Consider the following 21,635-nt stretch of genomic DNA (forward strand, 5'->3'; position numbering starts at 1 on the left):
AAAAGAAGAAGACTAACAAGGTAGCAGAGGACTGAGTAATGAAGGGCTTTGAACACCAAGCACCAATGAACTCCATCACTGAGGCAGGGAGATACCAGAAGAAGGACAGCAGAGGAATTTCACTACCCCAGCCGCTAAAAGTTGTCATCTATCTTCAGGAGCAGGATGGACTTCGAGGGTTTAAGCAGTGATGTCAAAATCCAATAGAAACAGAGGGCCACTCATCTGTTCACAAAAATCTCTATCCTATTGGCTTCATTTTAAAATATAATTTTTCAATGTCTTCTTGTATATTTATTTAGATAAATATCTCCCAATGACATTTTAGTCTTAGAACTTGGGAGGATTGTGAGCCCAATGAAGCCCTGGTGGGTGAGTTTGCTTCAAATGTTTAGATCTACCCCTTTTTTCCTCTGACACTGCTACCAGCCCAGGATAGGCCCTGACTGTATCATGCCTGGACTTCTGCCATAGCTTGCTGGCTGCTTTCTCTGTCTACAGGTTCTCTTCTCTTTAGTGTGTCCTCTACTAGGCTTCATCTTCTGAAAGGATAGGTCTGGCCATGTCTCCCCACATTCCATAGACTCCAGTTACTTACTCCCTCCTATCTTGAGGATCAAATAGAAACTCCTTTGGCTTTTAAAGGCCTTTATAACCTGGCTTTCCCTATACTTCTAGTCTTCTTATAGCCCTCTCTTCACTCTGTGTTCCAGTAACACCAGCCTCTCTGCGGTTCCTAGCACAAGACAAATCAACTCTGGACTCTGGGCATTTTCTCTAGCTGTCCCCCAGGCCTTGAATTCTCTGACCGCCCAGCTCTGTATCCTAATTTCCCTGGCTTCCTTCAAGTCTCAGCTAAACTCCACCTTCTGTAAGAAGCCTTCATCTGAGTGTCTTCCTCATCTTAGTTATTTCCTTTGAAATTGTCTCCAATTTTTCCTGCATATATCTGTTTGTATGGTGTTTTCTTCATTAAACTGGGAGATCCTGGTGAGCAAAAACCATTTTTTTGCTTTTCTTTGTATCTTTCCTGCTTAGTGAAGTCCTGGGCACTTAATACACATGTGTCAACTTGACTGACACTCTGTAGTAAAATGAAATGAAAAAAGCCATAACCTGGGAGTCATAAGATTTGGATTTTAGTTCTAGCTGTTCTGCTTACTAGCTTGCCAACCTCTTTGGACATCAGCTCTCTCATCTAAAAATGACAGAATCAGACTAGGACTGGACTAGAAAATTCCTAGAATCCAGCTCCAAAATTATTTTATTTTCATGGAGAAAAATCCAAAATTCTTGAAAGGTCTTAAAATAATAATATGCATCTAATTCTTATCAATTAGTCAAGAGTATTTATGGAGCAACCATGCTTTGCCAAGTCTTTTTTAAATACTGCTATGAGAAAACATTTAAAACATTTCCTCAAGTCCTTTTTTCTATCTCCCTTTATATTCTGTAAGAAAACATGATATAGTGGAAAGAGTGCTAAACTGGAACAGAAAGGCCTAGCTTCAAATCTTTGCAGTGACTTCTGACCAGTAAGGTTACCTGTCTTAGTATCAGTTTCCTTGTCTGTAAAATGGGACTAATAGAGCTTGCCTCTTTCTCACTGGAGGTATGGTGAGGAAAACACTTCATAAACTTTAAACTGATATAAAAACATGAGTTGTTACTCTGACAAATTGTGGACAATCTGTATTCCACCCAGCCCTCAGGCTAATAATTCTAAATTATTTTGGCACATCTTACTATTCAGCAACAGCTGTACATCTTCTTCATACAGTTGGTTCATGTTTAACTTCATAACTGTTTGCCCTAAAAATAAAGTAAAAACAAACTAAAATCAGTCCCATACTTGTCCAGCCATCTGTCCCCTCCCTCACAGCCCTATGAAAAGTTCAATAAAACCATGGTAGGGCACCAGCAAAGAAGGTGCCCAAAAGAGGTCAGAAATCAAGATTTTGGTGATCTAACTTAAAGATCTTTCTTGCTCTTCACAATTCCCTGGGGAACAATTGTGACCTAAGACATTGAGATTCATGGGTATTCATTCACAGGATGAATGGTTAGAAATGGAAGGGACCTTAAAGATCAGCTGGTCCAATGTTTCTTGAAAAGTGAAGAAATTTAGCTAGATGGCCTCTAAAATCCCTTTAAGCTTTGATTCTGTAATGCTATAATCCTTATTTTACAGATGAGACAGTACACAAGCCATTTAATGGCTTCACTCCTACCCAAGTTGTCCAATCTCCCATCCAGTGCTCTTCCAGGCATAAAGGATTCTTTTTCTTTCCTTTTCTACCAGGAAGAGATTAGAAGGTTTTATTGGATCCAAAGAACCCAATCCTTCCTCCTTTGATTCAACTCTCACCCTCCCCAAAGCAAAGCAATTAAGAAGAGCCTTAGTAAAGTTTTCCTGGAAATAGGAAAACGTTTTTTTACATTGTTGTAAATTGAGACAAACGCAGGAAAAGATGAGGTCTGCCAAGCCAAGCCAAGCCAAGCCAAGCTCTGCTTTATTCATTTTGCATGAGGAAGCAGGATAAAGAAAAGGAGAATGGAAGTGAGGAATTCTGGAAAGGGGAGCCCAAAAAAGGAATCTGACTTTACCTATAAATGTGATCGCTGCAGCCCTAAGGGTCGGCCGTGGGCTCTGTAGAAAGTCAAAGCTCTGGAACAGCAACTTTCCCACCAACAAACTGTGGCCTGTGCCAACCTGTGGAAGTGGCAAGGGATGACTGGCTCTGATCGATGAGGAAAGCTGCTGCCTTTTGGAACTTCTCTGGGACCACAGTCTTCCCTCCTTTTTTCCAACCAACATGAGAACCCACCTGCTTATTTTTCATTCCTCACTTACTACTCATTCCTTTAAGTTCATGCTCACACATACTTCAGTACCAAGGCTACCTTAGTAGAAAGTACAGTTGAAGCTCTTGGCTCCATCATAGGTCCTCTAAATATTAAGCTCACTTCTTCAAGTTTTGGTTACAGGTGGATTTACTCCAACCCATTTACCTGTATTCGTGGCCTCTGTGATCTAAATGCTTCCCTGAACCTTTCCTGCACAGGATTTTTAGACTGTTTCTCAGATTACTCATAGTTGCCCTTTCTTCCAGACATTAATTAATACCTGAATTCCTATTCTCTTGTATATTCTTAACTTCTGGTAAACATAAACTCCTAATCCCTCCTTTAGTGACTTCTAGTTAGTCCCCAATTCTCTGGCTACCATTCCCTAAATGGTGACCTCTGCCATACTGCTACCCATAAACTTAATATAATACTGTTTGGCTTCTATAATCAGGGTTTAGGAGCTGGAGAAGCTCAGGAGCCAAAGCTGAGTGGCCAGCTGCATTATGTGTAATTAGAATCTTTTACCCTAAAAACAAAACAAAACAAACAAACAAACAAAAAGATGATTCCTAGCACTCCACTCTCTTCCTGTCATTATGTGCTGACATACACAGAATATAAATTCTGTGGAGGTTCATCTCTCGCTCTCTTCTCTTCCTGTTGAGGCTTTGGTAGAGCAGGCTTTTTGAGCAGGTAGAAAAACGTAGTCACATGGTTCTGTTTTGTTAGATAATAAACTTTATAAAATATAATGCTTGAAGTCTTGGACATTAATTTAAATCCTACAATTATAGGTGTGCTTCCACATGGGCCATGAACTTCTCCAAACCCAATGTTTATGGATGATGGAGGATAGGGAGTTAAGACATGGAGGACTGGAAGAATGGGACTTTGAAGAGTAGAGAACTAAATGAAATAGTGCTTTTTGGTTTTTTATTCCCTGTAGGCCTTCTCTTTCCCTATCTCTCCTGCCTCAGTGTCTCTCAGAGCCTCCTCAGCCAGTACTGTCATTATGACTCTTCAGAGACTTTTTCACTCACCAGGCATTTGCATGTTTCTTCCAATATCCTGACATGGTCAATTAGGATTGGGTTTTGGAATGCTGGCTCAAGGGACATCCATCCGAACCCTTGGGCCCACTCAGTCAAAGCCCTTCCACAGACCTAGGAGATAGAAAGAGGAGAATTGGGGGCAGCTGGGTGGCTCAGTAGATTGAGAGCCAGGCCTAGAGATGGGAGGTCCTAGGTTCAAATATGGCCTCAGACACTTCCTAGCTGTGTGACCCTGGAAAAGTCACTTAGCCCCCATTGCCTAGTCCTTACAGCTCTTCTGCCTTGGAACCAATACTTAGTATTGATTCTAAGATGGAAGGTAAGGGTTAAAGAAAGAGAGAGAGAGAGAGGGAGGGAAGGAAGGAAGGAAGGAAGGAAGGAAGGAAGGAAGGAAGGAAGGAAGGAAGGAAGGAAGGAAGGAACGAAGGAACGAAGGAACGAAGGAACGAAGGAACGAAGGAACGAAGGAACGAAGGAGAATCCCAGGATTTTCCAAAGGAGTTACTCTGACTCAAGTCCTCAAGTCCATCCATCCCAACATCCCTCCCTCCCTATATTTCTTCACAACCCAAGCACCAATCAGCTTAGATCCAGGGTCAGAAAGTGACACAAAAAGGGATGGAAGTAGCAGGGGGTTGAATACAAAGAACTAATTTATCTGAGGCTCGGGCACTGGGGTAAAGCTAGATGAGATGAGTACAGGCTTAGAGGAGAGTGCCACAGATAAAGGGATGAGATTCACAATCAAGCCAAGAGCTTTGGCTTTCCCACTAGCAAGGTCAAGGAAAGAAGGAGAAAGTGGCCTGTCATCTAAAGGAGGAAAGATCATTCTCACCTTAGCCACTTCAATGTTAGCATCTTGAATGCTGATCAATAGTGGGACCAGGAAACTGTAAAGCTCCTTCCGAGTCTTAGAGCGTGGCCTGAACTTGAAGACTTGATGGAGCATGTGGCTAAGGGCAGAGGTGGCTGAAATCCGGACCTGGTCCCTCTCCTACAATAAGTAGCAGAATGGAAATGTCCAGGGGAGAGTTCCCTATGGCACTGCCCAGATAAAAAGCTCCCACAGCTTTCTGACGCAGTTTTCTACCTCTCAAAAATATCCTGGACCCTGTCACATGTATGTAATGCAAATGTTGAACATATGGCCCATATTTTCAATGTTTCTTTGGCTGATTGTGCAGTGGCTTAAAGCATAGGGCAAATGGGTTCAGTTCCCCTAGGGTCTATTAGCTACAAATTATTCCTTTAACCCTGCCTAGCCTATTAGCTGTAAGTGGCCCCGTTCTCACTAAGTCCCTCTAGGACTGGAAAGAGACTACTTGAAGTATATGTCCCGCTGTCTTGGTGGGTCAGTAACAAGCTCTTCATTCGATAACAAAGTCATCATTCTGTATTTTACTTTGCATAATGCCATCAGTATGTTTCTCTTACAGACTGTCTTGGGAATTATTAGAGGGGCTTTTGGGGCCTCTCCTAGCTCTTAGTGTATGCACCCTAGGATCAAGTACCTAAAAAATGTGGAGCATATTATTATTATTATTATTATCTGAAATGTTTATTTATCTTAAGGTTGATGGTTAACAAATATAGGTTTTATTATCCCATTCTATAGAGGAGGAAATGCAAAAAGAGTTCACACAGCTAATAGGGGACTAAACCAGGAATTTTTACCCTGAACTCAAGCAGCTGCTCCATTAACCACTAACTGATGAGCCCAGTGTTCTCAGCCTCAAATTGCATGTTTGTTTTAAGCTTATAATTGCAATCTAATTGTACTAATTTTTTAAAATTTCATTTATTTATTTCCAACATTTTTCCCATGTTTACATGCTTCATTTTCTTTCCCTCCCCATTTCTCTCCCCACTCCCAGAGCTGACAAGCAATTCCATTGGGTTGTACTAATAATTTAGTTGTACTATTGTCCAAATTTTGATTTAGTTTCAAAAAGATCTGTTAATTGTATTAATTTTTTCTACTTTTTAAAAAATATTTTTATTTTATTTTGCTTTCTTAAGAATATTTTCCATGGTTACATGAATCATGTTCTTTCCCTCCCTTCCTCCCTCCCTCTCCCATAGCCAACATGCAATTCCACTGGGTTTTACATAACATTTTTCTTCTGAACAAAGAAATGAAGGATTTCATGATCTGATTTAGGAGACTGGAAGTTTCCTGAAAGGTTTGGAGTGTGGGGAAGCCTCCTATGAGTTCCCAGATAGCAAGTGTTGAAAGAGAATTTCCCTCTCTGTTATGTCGCTTTGCTAATGTCCTCTCTCCTCAAACTCTCAGGTTTTGACCTGAAGGTCAAAAACCACTGAGAAATTCAGGTCTACATAAGCCGTCAGAGAAAAGAAGTTAAAGAACCAAGGAACCAACAATATGGGAAACTGATCCCACAGGCCCTGCCCCCCTGGACGGCCCAGGGAAATTAAGAAACTATAGTTGGTTCCTGAGATGTGACGTGTGAGAGCTAGCGGGTGGAGAAAACTGCTTATAAGTGAGTGAGCAGGTGGTCTTGGGGGTCTTCTGGATGGAGCCTGGAGGCTAGATGAAATCTTCTTGGTGGTGAGCTTCAATCCATCATGGCAGCCAATAGAGTAGAAAGCTAAGTAACTCTCTACCTCTTCCCTACCTTTCCCTCTCTTTACTACTACAACTTTGATTTAATAAAGTTATAAAGCTACTAGCAGCCTCATGATTTTAATTATTTTTAATTTTTATATTTATTTAAATATATTTAAATATATAAATATTATTAAATTAATATTTTAATTATTACACAAGGTTTATCAGTGATGCAGTATATTTTTATGTCACTCAGTAAAAAACACTAAACAAACTTAATAATAGTATAGTGATAGTCTCTCGGTGACCGAGAATGACAATTGTCTTTGTGCATTATCATCTATTGATGTACCCTCATGTGGCTTTGAAGTCCAAAGGCTGAGGCACAAAGTTTGTGGCACATGGGGCATGGGACGCCAGTTGTTACGGGAGGTGCGGTTGTGGCCTGGTGTCGGCGTTCACACGCAGCGGCAAGACGTCGACGTTTTCCATCTTCAAAGGTGGTGGCAGCATGGTTAATGTGGGTTCACCAGCTGCTTCTGTCAGAGGCAGCAAGTTCTAATTGCTTTGGTGTAATGCCAATCCCGTTCAAGTTTGACTTTAGCTGATCCTTGTATCTTTTCTTTGGTCGACCTTGTTTCCTGAGTCCAGCTGACAGTTCACCATAGAATACCTGCCTTGGTATTCGCTATGGTTCCATGCGGATGACATGTCCAGACCATCATAGCTGGGTTTTGAGGACCATGACTTCGATGCTGGTGGAGTTGGCTCTGTCGAGGACTTCCTGGTTGGTGATTCGGTCCTGCCATCGGATCCTCATGATTGACCGGAGAGAGTGTTGGTGGAATTGCTCCAACTGCTTCATGTGCTTCCGGGACAGTGTCCATGTCTCACAACCGTACAGGAACGAGCTGAGGACTACTGCGTTATACACTTTGAGCTTCGTCGCAGTGCTTACACCTCTGTGTTGGAGGACTTTGGAGCACAGCCGCCCGAGTGCCTGGCTGGCCTTTTGGATCCTGGCATTAATCTCGTGGTCTAGTGACCCGTCGTTGGCGATGGTGCTGCCCAGGTACTTGAAAGTGTTGACATTAGAAAGCTGCGTGCCATAGATTGTAATGCATGGCTGGTTAGTTGGCCTCCCTGGTGCAGGTTGGAACAGCACCTCTGTTTTGCTGAGGCTGATAGTCAGGCCAAACAGTTTTGTTGCGGTAGAGAACCTGTCCACAATGGTTTGAAGATGATTTTCTTGGTGGGCCATGAGAGCACAGTCATCTGCCAAGAGAGCTTCCAGGATGAGTCTCTCTGTTGTCTTTGTTTTTGCAGTCAGGCGGCGAAGGTCGAATAGTGAGCCATCCAGTTGGTATTTGATGTAGATGCCCAGGTCTAGATCCATCACAGCATGTCGTAATACTTGGGTGAAGTATAGGTTGAATAGTACTGGAGCGAGGACACGGCCTTGTTTCACACCATTGGAGATATTGAAGTGATCGGAAGTCTCTCCACCAGATAGGACTTCCCCTGTCATGTCGATATGAAAGAGCTGGATCAGTTTGACGAATTTTGCTGGGCAACTGAGCTTGCTAAGGATCACCCACAATGCGTCCCTGTTCACTGTGTCAAACACCTTTGTCAGGTCTATGAAGACAATGTAGAGACTCAGGTTCTGCTCAAGGCATTTTTCCTGTATTTGCCTCACCGTGAAGACCATGTCGATGGTGCTGCGATCTGGTTGGAAGCCACATTGTGATTCAGGCAGGTTCTGCTCTGAAACAGATGACAGGAGTCTGTTGAGTATAACACTTTCCAGCAGTGGAGAGTAGTGAGATGCCTCTGTAGTTGTCACAGGCTGCTCGTGCGCCTTTGTTCGTGTACAGGGCTACAATGGAGGCATCTCTGAGTTCTGGGGGCATGTCTTCCTCTTTCCATATGCTGGTCAGCACTATGTGGAATGCCTGGAGCACCTTTCCATTTAAGGCCTTGTACACCTTGGTTGGGATCCTGTCTTTACCGGGTGCCTTGCCTGCACTCATTTGTTTAATGGCTTTTTGGACTTCCTCTATTGAGGAGGAACATCAAGTTGTTCAATGGTGTGGTTTTGGGGGATCTGGGCAAGGGTGCTTTGGTCGACTGAAGAGGGTCGGTTGAGAAGCTGACTGAAGTGTTCTTTCCACCTGTTGCTGATGCCTTTTTTATCTTTTATGAGTGTCACCGTCAGAGGATAGCAAGGGAGTGGTGGTGGGTTTTAATGGCCCGTAGACAGTCTTGAGGGCACTGAAAAATTGTAGTTTTTCAAATCAGCAAAACACTGGATTTCTTCTGCCTTTTTTTCCCACCATCGGTCTTGCATCTTCCTGATCTCATGCTGCGCCATGGTTTGGGGAGACTTGAATCTGTCCTTTTTAGGAGCAGAGTTTGGGTTATTTTGCCACTCCATAAAGGCTTTGTTCTTTTTGCTCAATAGGTCTTCAATAGCAGTGTTATTCTCATTGAACCAGTCCTGTTGGTTGCATTGTTTCGGGCCTATGACTGCCTTTGATGTTTCCTTCACTGTGTCTCTGAACTGGTTCCATTTCTCAGTTATGCTTCCAGTGAGTGGTCCCTTGGCAGACATCTTATGGTCCAGGCAGGACTGGAATGTTTGCAAATAAGATGGATCTCTAAGAAGACTCACATTGTAAAATGCGCGAACTGTCTGGGTGTGTTTTGGATGGTGAGGCGCAATGCGCATTTGAAGCGTTGCTCTAACCAATGGATGGTCTGTCCAGCATTCAGCGAATCTCATGGCTCTGGTGATCTTTACATCCTGGATGTCTCACAATGATGTAGTCAATGAGATGCCACTGTTTTGATCGTGGGTACATCCACGTTGTTTTATATTTGTTCACCATTCTGAACACAGTGTTCATGATGGTGAGTTCGAACTCTGAGCATTTGCTGAGTAGCAGTAGGCCGTTGTTGTTCATTTTGCCCATGCCGTGTTTGCCAAGCACTCCTTTCCATCTTTCATGGTCCTGGCCAGTGTAGGCATTGAAGACTCCCAGTAGTATCAGCTTGCCATTGGTGGGCACTGAGTGCAGGACGGCACTCAGGCCAGAGTAGAACTGCTCTATGGTCTCCTCTGTGCTGGTCAGTGTTGGGGCATATGCGCTGATGATTGTGGCATACCAGTCTTTGCTGAGAGGCAAACATCTTCATGAGCCTCTCGCTGATGCCCACAGGCACGTCTGGCAGCTGTTTGAGCAAACTGGTCTTGATAGCCAGGCCAACACCGTGGATTTTGTCTTCATTTGAGGCTCTACCTTTCCAGAAGAAGGTGTATCCAGTGGTAGGTTCACTGAGTGATCCCTCTTCTGGTAAGCATGTTTCACTTAAGGCTGCGATGTCGATGTTATATCGTGCCAGTTCTTTACCGATTAGAGCTGTTCTTCTCTCAGGTCTTGGGGTATTCTGTCAAGTAATGTCCTGATGTTCCATGCGCCTAGTAGGAGTTTCTTTGTATTTTTTCTTTGATTTCGACCGCTTAAAGGGATGACCCACCAGCCGCGGTGTGCTGACCGGGTGTTTGTAGGGCAGGCAATGTTTAGGACACCTTTTCTAGTCCCCTCCCTTGATTAGGGTGAGCAGTGCTGTCCTAGAGAGGGCTGCTCAGTCGCCCAGGATGCTGCTACCCTACAGGGACGAGTGACCACTGGTCCATGGGCCACCTACATGCAGGATCGTGACTACAACTGCCAGTGGTCACCTCCACCTGTTGCGTCGCCACTCCCCCATCGCCGCAGGTCTTGAAGAGGGTGGACGGGGTTAAGATAGATGAGTGTGCACAAAGATACTTGTGCGTGAAAGAGATTTAAGTGGAAAAGCCGATGCACAGAGACAGTCCCACTCTCTCAGCGTTGGAAGCCTGGGTCCAGTGGTACAAAAAGTCTTTACACCTGGAGACTTTCTCAACTGCATTGGATGGCCGTGTTGTCTTTTGTGCTCCAACACGCCCTAAGCACTCCACAGTGCTTTGCTGCGTCTCCAGCTCAGCTGTTGAACCTTCTTATTGGTTTCTTCCGCCTGTTCAGCCGAAGCAGTCTTCACATGCTGGGTGAGCAAAGCCCTGGTTCACCAGGGGTCGACGACCCGATGGCTACCCTCACAAGGTTTAGCCAGCCTGTCGCCGTTGCCCGGGGTGTGGCCGCTGCCACATGCTAGCAGCTACTAAGAGCCACAAGTAAGAGCTGGGTGTCAGGTGGGGGTCAGAGGCTGGAGAGCTGCCCTAGGAGGGCACGACAAGCCCTCCATAACAGAGATACTACCCCTCCCTGAACACTCATAGTAGTTATGAAAATAGCCAGAATTTAAAGTTTAAGGCTTGCAAAGCTCTGTACATGTTATCTTGTTTGATACTCTACACAAGAACCCTGCAAGATAGATTTTATTTTAATTCCCATTTTATGGATGAAGAAATTGAGGCTAGAAGAGATTAAATGACTTGCCCAGGGTCACAAAGCAAATGAAGGATATTTTTAATTTAGGTCTTCTTTACTCCAAGTACAGTATTCTTAACCCACTGACTCAAGCTAACTGCATCTTTAACTTAAAAAAAACAAACAAACAAAATTAAGAAGCAGTTTTTTATTATTCTTTTTAGGGTCAAAATTGTAGGAATATGGCAGAGTTAGTTAGCTAGGCCTAGAAAATTCTGAATTGGGTATTTGAGGATTCTTCCCCATTTCCTATCCTTTAGGTTGTTGCTTAGATATTTTCAGTCATGTCTGACTCTTTGTGACCTCATCTGGGTTTTTCTTGGCAAAGATATTGGAATAATTTACCATTTCCTTCTCTAACTCATTTTACAGATGAGGAAACTGAGGCAAACAAGATTATGTGATTTGCTGAGGCTCACATAGCTAGTAAGTAAGAATGGATTTGAACTCAGTTTTTCCCAACTCCAGAGTTGGCATTCTATTCCACCCTAGAAGCCTTCAAATTTTCTGAGCTAGGAAAAAAACCCAAGAGATCATCTAGTCCCACCCTCTCAATTTAAAGGTGAGAAAACCAAGGCCCAAAGGGGTGATATGATCTACCCAAGGCGATCTGTCTCCTTTCTTGCAGGCATTCTTTCCTTTGAACCAACACTGTCCTCTTCTCTTCAGTGCCTTGATGACATCCTTCTCATAACTCCATGCTTTCCCTCCAGATGGAGTAGAGTTGTAGAACTAAAGGAAAGAGCCAAATTGCCCTCGTAGGAGATGATTTCCTAGGATCAGGACTTCTATTCCCAAATTGATTTAGCCCCAGGGATATAAGTCAGGAAACAGCCTCCTCTTTAGTCATCTCCTCCCCCCTAGCCCCTTACTACTCATGTGCATGATGTAGTGGGAAGAACCACATGCTTTGGGACCAAAAGACCTGAATTCAAAGCCAGCCTCTGCCACTAACGCTGGGACCTTGGATAAATCAATTATTTCTCTAATCTTGAAGTTTCCTCCTCTGTAAAACAAGCAGATGACCTCTGGGTCACGTCCAGCACCAACTCTATGAAATAAGAGCTTCAAATGTGTGTGTGTGTGTGTGTGTGTGTGTGTGTGTGTATACACAGAGATGTGGAGATATATATGTGTATATATATATATATATATATATATATATATGCATATATATATATATACATATATATATATATCCGAGATTTTGGAGGAAAGGGTATTGGGGCATATTCTGCCCAGTTCTTCTGGATCCAGGTTTCCCTTCTGTTGTTCACCAGCCTTTCCAGACTGGCCTCCACAGCCCTTGGCCTCCATCTTCACTCCTTTGGCTATCATGGCCTGAATCCTGACCCAGAAGCCCCATTCAGTTCCCAGGGCTCATCTCTAGTACCTAATCCCCAGTGCTCCTGACCTTGGCTGGGGACTCAGGATCTTACTTAAATTATCCTTCCCCCATGCTCAAAGCGGGCTCAGAATTCCCCTAACGGAGAGTCCTGTGATTCTGTGGAAGTACAGGGAGATGTGACTCCCAATTAGATGAAAGATTTCTGAGAGAGAGACGTAGAAGAGAAAGAGAGAGCAAGAAAGAAGACAAGGCATGGCTTTTGATGAGTGGACAAGAAGCCCCCGTAAGCCAAAGGCATGTGGGGGGAGATGGTACCTCAAAATGTCCTTTGCGTCCTAGTGCCTCTATCCCCAGAGAATGCTAAGAGTGGATTACTTGGGTGAACTTTCAGGTTATGTGACCAACACTAGAGAGGTCTAGACATTTGTTCTGATCCTCATAATCTCACAAACCTCTACAAAATAGGGGTTATGAACAAGAGATAAGGAAATGTCAGTTATCTGGGCAGTCTATAACACCAAGAACCCCACCAAGAAAACTATTTCATGAATTAACAACAGAGAAGGCAATTCCCTACCACTTCCTCCACATCCCACCATACTTTAGCATCAGAGTGGCACGTGCCTATCCAGGGCTTGCAAGAGAATTCAACTCTACTACCACCACCCCTACTCTCACTGAAATACAGCAAGTCACAGGACAAAAGCTTGCTTAGGCTGTAACAATAGTGCTCTGTGCTACAACAGAGCTCTGTCAGGGAATTGAGGAATAGAGGAAACTGAGGCCTGAAATGTGAATTTCCCAATATAACAGAAATTGAAATGGTTGTGAGGTCCACTCCTCAAGAAAAACAACCTCAAAAGGGAAAAAGTCAGAAAGTGAGCAATAGGGGGAAATTTTTTAAATATTAAAATTATCAATAATATCAGGAAGATAAAAACTCAGTCAAAGACCTTGAGCATAAGCATATAGATCAACATGAAATATTTTAATAATAGAAAGGAATATGACCTCCAAGTTAGATGAAAGAGTCCTGACATCTATGAATAAATATTGCAAGACAAAAGGAAATAAAACAATACACAGTGAGACTGAGAACCGTGTGGACTCCCAAGAGAACCTAGAACCACAGCAGGATGTTTCTGTATGCTTTAAAAGAGAAATGAGAATTGTAAAAGCAAGATGCACAGCAAAAATAATTGGTAGAAAAAAATGAATCTTGGGTGACAAGAGAAAATAATTGATTGGGAATGCAAACATGCTGATATAAAAGATAAATATAGAAGAAGTAAAAAGCAATGATATTAACAGAAACTATGGCCTACAGGGGAAAGAAGAGGGGAGAGAGAGAACATGAATTGTGTAACCATGGAAAAATATTTTAATTAATTAATTTTTTAAAAGAATGTACGGCCTCCACATAAACCAAACATATTCATCTAAATATAGTAGACGTAAAGACAATTTGAGATCTCCTAAAAGAACATGACAAATCAAAAAAATCTGAATGCCATAATGCAAGAAATAACAAAATTACCTATAACTTCTGAACATAGAAATTAAAGTGTCAATTGAAAAAAAAAATCCACAAATTAACTCCAGAAAAAAGCTATATGCTGCAAGAACCGAGGTACTTGGTGGTTAAATATAACAATTCTACTGAGAATAAATTCTGCAAGTGACCAGGACAAATAACTTCAAATATAAAGAAAGGGAAATTTGAATAACATAAGACTATTATTCACCCATCAGAAATGAGAGGAAGGAATGCACTAATGTGTTTCAAAGAGCAAAGGAACTCAAGATGCATCTGAAGGTTATCATTCCTTTACATTTGAGGCTCACTATTAAATGAAAAAAGATGAATCTCATATCTAGCATATTGTCAAAGATGGCAAAAAATAGTAATAATCATTGTTAAAAGGATTTGGGAAAGACAGGCACACTAGTACACTGGTGGTAGAGCTATGAATCAGTGCAGCTATATTGAAAAGCAATTTGGAATTATGCAAATACAATGACAAAAATACCCAGGCTCTTTGACCCAAAGATTCCATTACTATGCTTATATCTCAAGGAGGTCAATGATAAGAAGAAAGATCCCCTATACACCAAAATATTTACAATAGCAGTTTTTGTGATAACAAAGAATCGGAAATAAAGTAGATGCCCATTGAGTGAGGAATGGGTAAAGAAAATGTGATACATGAATTTAATGAATATATTTACAATGTAATAAATGATAGATGTGATGAATACAGAGAGGAATAGAAAGCTTTACATGAACTGATGCAGTCAAGTAAGAAGAGCCAAGAAAATAAAACACACAATTACTACAGCAATGAAAATGGACAGAATAATCAGACACAAAAAAGTAAACACTGCAAAATTATAAAAAATATACATAGCCCAAAAGAATAGCTATGAGAAGACATTCCTACCCCACTGCTTTGCACTGTATACTGTATTCACTTTAAGACTTTTTTGATATATTGATCAGTTATGCTTATTTTTCCTCTTTTCATCTTTTAAAAATACTATTTGTTATTTGGGAAAGTTTCATAGGAGTGGAAAAGTGAGAGATACTAGGAAAAACTATAATGATGTTTGAAAAAGTTATAAAAAAACACTTTTTTAAGAAGCATGCATTTCATTTTCTCCCCCTGTTGAGTTGAGATTTCTTCTCTCTTCTAACTCCCTGACTCTTGTGTTCTCTTGTCCAAATTAATCTGTATGACCTCCCCAATAACTTTTTAAAAAATAAAACCTTTTAAGATTGCTCTATAGCACAAATGAATAATATAGAAATAGGTATCAAGTGAAAACAACAACAACAAAAAAAACTTTGTCTTTCTCAATGGTAAGTATTGGTTCCAAGGCAGAAGAGCTGAAAGGACTAGGCAATTGGGGTTAAGTGACTTGTCCAGACTCTAGCTAAGAAGTATCTGAGGATAGATTTGGACCTCCCATCTCCAGACTTGGCTCTCTATCTTCTGAGCCACTCCACTACCCTGCCAATAACCATTCTATAGCTTCCTTTTATGAATATTTTTCCTTTCTCTTTGTGATTATCTTTTCTATAATAAGCATATGGTGGGAGGAGAAGTTAAGCCAGTCGAGATAAAATTACCCTCTAGGTCTAGGGTGGCTTCTCCTGCTTTTAGTGACCAAAGCGACTTTTAGTCTGGACTCCCCAAAACCCATAGCTTTACAGTAATACATATATAAGCCAGTGGAAGTACTTGTCAGCTCCAGGAGGCGGGAGAGAAAAGAGGGAGAGAACATGAATCATGTAACCATGGGAAAATATTCTAAATCAATAAATATTTTTTAAATCATAGCTTTAGATTGTAAAGCTCTTCCAAGTAAAAGAGGGATATAATTCCAAGCCTCACATTTCTCTTAAGGATGTGTGAGTGAGAGAGTGATTGCCTGCCATAGCATCATCTTCCTAATACCTTCTAAGAGGGCACTTCAGGCTCCCCTGGCTATGGAGTGGGACATTCTAGATCTATCTATAAATTCCTGTTAAACGCGGGCTACCTGTCCTTTGTCACACAGCCTACAAGTGTTACACATACATCATTGATGAGGGGTCGTAGCTGTCTGGAAATGCTGCAAAAGCCTTTCTTGCTCACATTGCCTCGGGTATAACAGATGATGTTACGGAGACCTTTCACTGCCTGCACTGCTACCAATTCTTCCTCTTTCAGGAAGCTCTGAATGATTGGAAGTAGAGATGCAAGTGTCGATTCCTGGAAGAAAGAACGCAGAGATGATTAATAGCCAAGACAAGGGGTTCTACGAAGAGCAGCAATAGGGATTTTAAGGAAGAAGATTCTACTACTAAAGTACTAAAAACTCAAGAGTCCTGGGTGCTGGAGAGATTGACAGACAGCAAGAGTTTAGCGACTCATTAATACAGTCAGTCCTCAACGTTCAAGTGTTTATATTTCAAGAATCCACATGATTTTATCAGTAACCTCATTTTCACTTTTACTTGGGCAACTGCCCATCAATGGGGCTTTGCATAGTAGAGAAAAAAAATGAGTCCCTATGCAGGCAAGTTTGTGGAGCAGCAGGTATCCTACAGGCACTTCACTGGTCTTGGTCACCCTGTGTGCATTTATTTTATATTTTCATTGTTTGCCTTTAAAACTCAAGTTTTGTGTTGCAATTATGCCCCTGAAGCATAGTGCAAGTCCTCTGGGCTTTAAGATTTTGCCAAGACCCCACCAGTGTCAGCATCTTCTGACAGCAGCAACTAAAGTCCTAGCAACCTCTCCTTTGGTTTTCAGAGGGTGGCCAAGGTAGAAAGATTTTCAACAATACAGTACCGTGCTCTCACACCACCATCTGGCATAGTTGAAAGGAAGATTCAGGTTAAAAAATGTTTTAGTTTTAAGAATTGTATTTTCTGTACAGTATTTATGGTACTATACATTTCATGTGTTATGAAAAGTGAATATTATCTGAAATAAATGTTTTGGTTTTTTTTTTCATTGGACTGTTAGCACAAAAGGTCATAGAATTCTAGGCAATGATTAGAAAAAGTATCTCAAATGTTTCCAGCTTTATTTGCATTTGATGAGTTATTTCATGGTTACTGCTTTAGGAAAAGTACATATTGTTAGAATTAATGTTTTGTTATTGAGAATTGTATGCAGAAAAGTAATTTTAAAGGATCAGAAGGCATGGGATATGATATTCAGGAAGGTGAAAGATCTAGGCTTACAACCCAGAGTCATCTATTCAGCAAAACTGAGTATATTCTTTCATGGGGGAAATGGACATTTAAAAAGATAGAAAATTTCCAGGCAGTCTTGAGGAATAAGCCAGACCTAAACAAAAAAATTTGAAGTCCCAAACACAAGGGTCAAGAGAAGCCTAAAAAGGTAAATAAGAAAGAGAAAATTGAAGGGACTCATTAAAGTCAAAATGTTTGTATTTCTTTTTGTTTTTTAAACCCTTACCTTCCATCTTGGAGTCAATACTGTGTATTGGCTCCAAGGCAGAAGAGTAGTAAGGGCTGGGCAATGGGGGTCAAGTGAATTGCCCAGGGTCACACAGCTGGGAAGTGTCTGAGGCCAGATTTGACCCTAGGACCTCCCGTCTCTAGGCCTGGCTCTCAATCCACTGAGCTACCTAGCTGCCCTCTGTTTGTATTTCTATATGGAAAGAGAATATCTGTAATTCTCAAACATTATCCTTAGTAGTGGAACAGATAGAAGGAATTTACTTAGAAAGAGGGAGGGGAAGTAAGCTGATTATGATGATATGATATGTAAAAAAAAATCAAGGGATGAAAAAGAGGATTGCATTGAGAGAAAAGGTAAGGGAGAGATAGAATGGGGTAAATTATATAAAGAGATGAAAATTTATTATGGGGAGGGGAATAAAAGGACGGTGATAGGCAATGTTTAAAATTTACTCCCATCATAACTGGCTCAGAGAGGGAAAAACAAATATACTCATTAGGGTATAGAATTCTGTCGTACCCTATAGAGAAGTAGAGGGTGAATGAGACAAGGGAAGGGGGAGGTAATTGGAGGGAGGAGGAAGTTGGGGGTGGTGATAAAAAGCAAAACATTGGTAAGGAGGAACAAAGTGAAAGGGAATAGTATAGGATCAAAAGGGGAAAATAAGATGGAGGCCAATACACAGTTAGTAATGATAACTGTGAATGGGAATGGGATGAACTTACCCATAAAATGGAAGCATATAACAGAGTGGATTAAGAACCAAAATCCTACTATATGTTGTTTACAAGAAACGCATCTGAGGCAGGTTGACACACACAGATTCAAGGTAAAAGGCTATTTATTAAATTTATTATGCATCATCTAAAATTTAAAAAAGCAGGAATAGTGCTCATGATATCAGACAAAGCTAAAGTAAAAATTGATCTAATTAAGAGATAAAGAAACAAATTACATCTTGCTAAAAGGTACTACAAACAATAAAGGAAAATCAATACTAATGCACAAAATGGCATAGCATCCAGATTTTTAAAGGAGAAACTAAAGGAGCTAAAGGAGGAAATAGTTAGTAAAAGCATATTAGTGGGGGACCTCAATATTCCCCTATCAGAACTAGTGTGATAGAGACATGAGAAAGATTTTGCAGAACTTGTGGACCAAGATGCAAAAGAGGATTCCAATGGAGTGTCCCTGGTTGGTGGCAGTTGAGCTGACAGGGGGAGGAGATTTTGGTCTCTGTGTCTGGGACTGGAAGTCACGTTTTTCCTGGAGGCTTTTGCTGGCCACACTGAGAGGAGAAACTGAGCTTTTGGTCTCTGGGTCTCTGACTGGAGGACACACACTCTCTCCCTGGAGGTTTGAAGCTGACCTTTTGTAAGGCTGACTTGGTTTTTGGATTTTGTCTCTGGCTCTGAGCAGTTGAAATTGACATTGAGAAGCTTTTGAGTTGGTGGTCTATAAGAGAGTTGAGCTGACCAGGAGAAAAGGAGAGATTTTGAACTTTGTTTCTTTCTGGGATTAAGCTGAGAGATATGGCTGATTTGTGAAGAAGAAGAAAGAAGAACTTGAAGTGCTGTTGTCCTACATCTCCTTAACTGTCTCAGAGTCACAATTTGTGACTAGAATACTTCGTCAAACCTTCCTAAAATTATCCCCATAGTCTAGGGAAATCCTTATCCCTCTTACCTCAGTTTCCCATCCTGTTATCCCAATAAACCCCTAACTGAGAAAGCAACTGGAGTATCTTTATAGTTCACTCAGGAGGGATGGAAGAAGCATAAGCTTCAAGAAGATTTGGGAGGTTGGGGAGGCAAAAGGGAGAGGTTGGTTAAGGGAGGGAGTGAGGGAGGAAGGAGGTGAGGAAATAGATTGATCCATCAGCAATCAGTAGGGATCAATAGGCAAACCCCAGAGTAGACCCCAGAGCAGTCCCCTGTATGCCAGCATCCCTGTGTGGTGGCATCCCTCAGCATTTCTGTTCTACCTCCATTACCAATAAGCAGGATTAGGTCCCTGTAATAGCCTCTCTAGTCACAGCCATCCAGGGAACAACAGTCATTGTAAAGAAACAGGTTCCCCTCAGTTCACCTTCTCTATTTCAATCAGTAGTAGTTTCCTTCAGCTTACATATTTGATTACACTAGATAAATGAACCAAAAAATAAATATGAAGAAGTAAGGGAAATGAATGAAATGTTAGAAAAATTAGAGCTAAAAGATGTCTGGAGAAAATTGAATAGGCAAAAAAGGAATATACCTTCTTTTCAGCAGCACATGGTATAAATACAAAGATTAATCATGTACTAGGGCATAAAAACATCACAAACAAATGCAGAAAAACAGAAATAAATAATAAATGCAACTTTTTCAGATCACAATGCAATAAAAATTATAATTAATAAGGGTTCATGGAAAGGCAAATTTAAAATTAATTAGACAGTAAATAATCTAATTCTTAAAAACTGGTGGGTCAAAGAACAAATGATAGAAACAATTACTGATTTCATTGAAGAGAATGACAATGAAGAGACAACATATCAAAATCCATGAGATATAGTCAAAGCAGTACTCAGGGGAAATCTTATGTCCCTGAGTGCCTATATCAACAGAATACAGAGGGAGGAGATCAATGAATTGGGTTTGCTACCTAAAAAATTAGAAAGAGAACAAATTTTAAATCCCCAGATAAAAACTAAATTGGAAATCCTAAAAACAAAAGAGAAAGTATTAAAAATTGAACGTAAAAGAACTATTGAACTAGTAATTAAGACTAAGAGCTAGTACTTTTAAAAAAACAAATAAAATAGATTAAGTACTGGTTAATCTAATAAAAAGAAAGAAGAGTTGAGTTAACAGTAGTAAAAAATGAAAAGGGTGATCTCACCTGTAATAAAGAAGAAATTGAAGCAATTATTAAGAGCTATTTTGCCCAGTTATATAGCAATAAATTACAATCTAGGTGAAATGGGAAAATGTTTACAAAAACATAAATTGCCTAGAATAACAAAAGAGGAAATAGAATACTTAAATAATCCCATCTCAGAAAAAGAAATTGAACAAACCATCAAGGAACTCCCTAAGAAAAAATCCCCAGGGCCAGGTGGATTCACAAGTGAATTCTATCAAACATTTAAAGAACAACTAATCCCAATACTATACAAACTATTTGACAAAATAAGCAAAAAAGGATTCTTACCAAATTCTTTTTATGACACAAATATGGTACTGATTCCCAAGCCAGGAAGACCAAAACAGAGAAAGAAAACTACAGACCAATCTCCTTAATGAATATAGATGCAAAAATCTTTTAAAAAATACTAGCAAAGAGACTACAGCAAGTTATCACAAGGATTGTTCATTATGACCAGGTGGGATTTATACCAGGAATGCAAGACTGGTTTAACATTAACTGGTTTAACCATCCACATAATTGACCATATGAATAACCAAACTTACAGAAATCACATGATTATCTCAATAGATGTAAAGCCTTTTACAAAATATAACACTTATTCCTATTGAAAACACTAGAAACTATAGAAATAGATGGGTCTTTCCTCAAAATAATAAATAGTATATATTTAAAACCATTAGCAAGTATCATCTGCAATTGGGGATAAGTCACAAGCTTTCCCAATAAGATCAGGAGAAAAGCAAGGATGCCCATTATCACCACTATTATTTAATATTGTATTAGAAATTCTAGTGGTAGCAATTAGAGAAGAAAAGAAATTGAAGGGATTAAAGTAGGCAATGAAGAAACTAAACTATTACTCTTTGCAGATGATATGAAGGTATACTTAGAGAATCCTAGACAATCCTAGAAAATCAACTAAAAAACTTTAGCAAAGTTGCAGGATACAAAACAAACCCACATAAATTATCAGCATTTCTAAATATTTCCAACAAAACTTAGCAGCAAGAGTTAGAGATACTCCATTTAAAATCACTCTAGACAATATAAAATATTTGGGAATTTATCTTCCAAATCAAACTCAGGAATTATATGAACACAACTACAAAACCCTTGTCTCACAAATAAAACTAGATCTAAACAATTGGAAAAAACATTAATTGCTCCTGGGTAGGTTGAACTAATATAATAAAAATAATAATCCTACCTAAACTAATTTACCTTTTCAGTGCCGTACCTATCAAACTACCAAAAAAACTTTCTTATAGAATTAGAAAAAATTATAACAAAGTTCATCTAGAAAAACAAAAGATCTAGTATATCAAGGGAAAAAAAAGATGTGAAGGATGGGAATCTAGCAGTACCAGATCTTAAACTGTAACTACAAAGCAGTGATCATCAAAAAATATGATACTGGCTAAGAGATAGAAGGATGGATCAATAAAATAG

General features: G+C 40.4%; 1 protein-coding gene across 6 annotated transcripts in view; it reads right to left on the reverse strand.

Annotated features, from left to right (window-relative positions):
• Window positions 1–21,635, reverse strand: part of LOC103101525 (maestro heat-like repeat-containing protein family member 1) — an 82,971-nt gene that overhangs the window by 4,746 nt on the left and 56,590 nt on the right. For 4 of the 6 annotated variants that reach the window (XM_056799100.1, XM_056799097.1, XM_056799096.1 and 1 more), the window contains 5 exons: window positions 15,876–16,049; window positions 4,738–4,896; window positions 3,891–4,013; window positions 2,608–2,713; window positions 1,747–1,812 (listed from right to left, as the gene is read on the reverse strand). In XM_056799100.1, coding sequence (XP_056655078.1) covers window positions 1,747–1,812; window positions 2,608–2,713; window positions 3,891–4,013; window positions 4,738–4,896; window positions 15,876–16,049 — 628 coding nt within the window. Of the gene's footprint in view, window positions 1–1,746; window positions 1,813–2,607; window positions 2,714–3,890; window positions 4,014–4,737; window positions 4,897–11,097; window positions 11,679–15,875; window positions 16,050–21,635 lie in introns of those variants that run through there. The other 2 variants (XM_056799098.1, XM_056799101.1) reach the window with 2 other exon arrangements.

This window comes from Monodelphis domestica, chromosome 5 (assembly GCF_027887165.1).
Source record: "Monodelphis domestica isolate mMonDom1 chromosome 5, mMonDom1.pri, whole genome shotgun sequence".
In the NCBI taxonomy this organism is placed as follows: Eukaryota; Metazoa; Chordata; class Mammalia; order Didelphimorphia; family Didelphidae; genus Monodelphis; species Monodelphis domestica.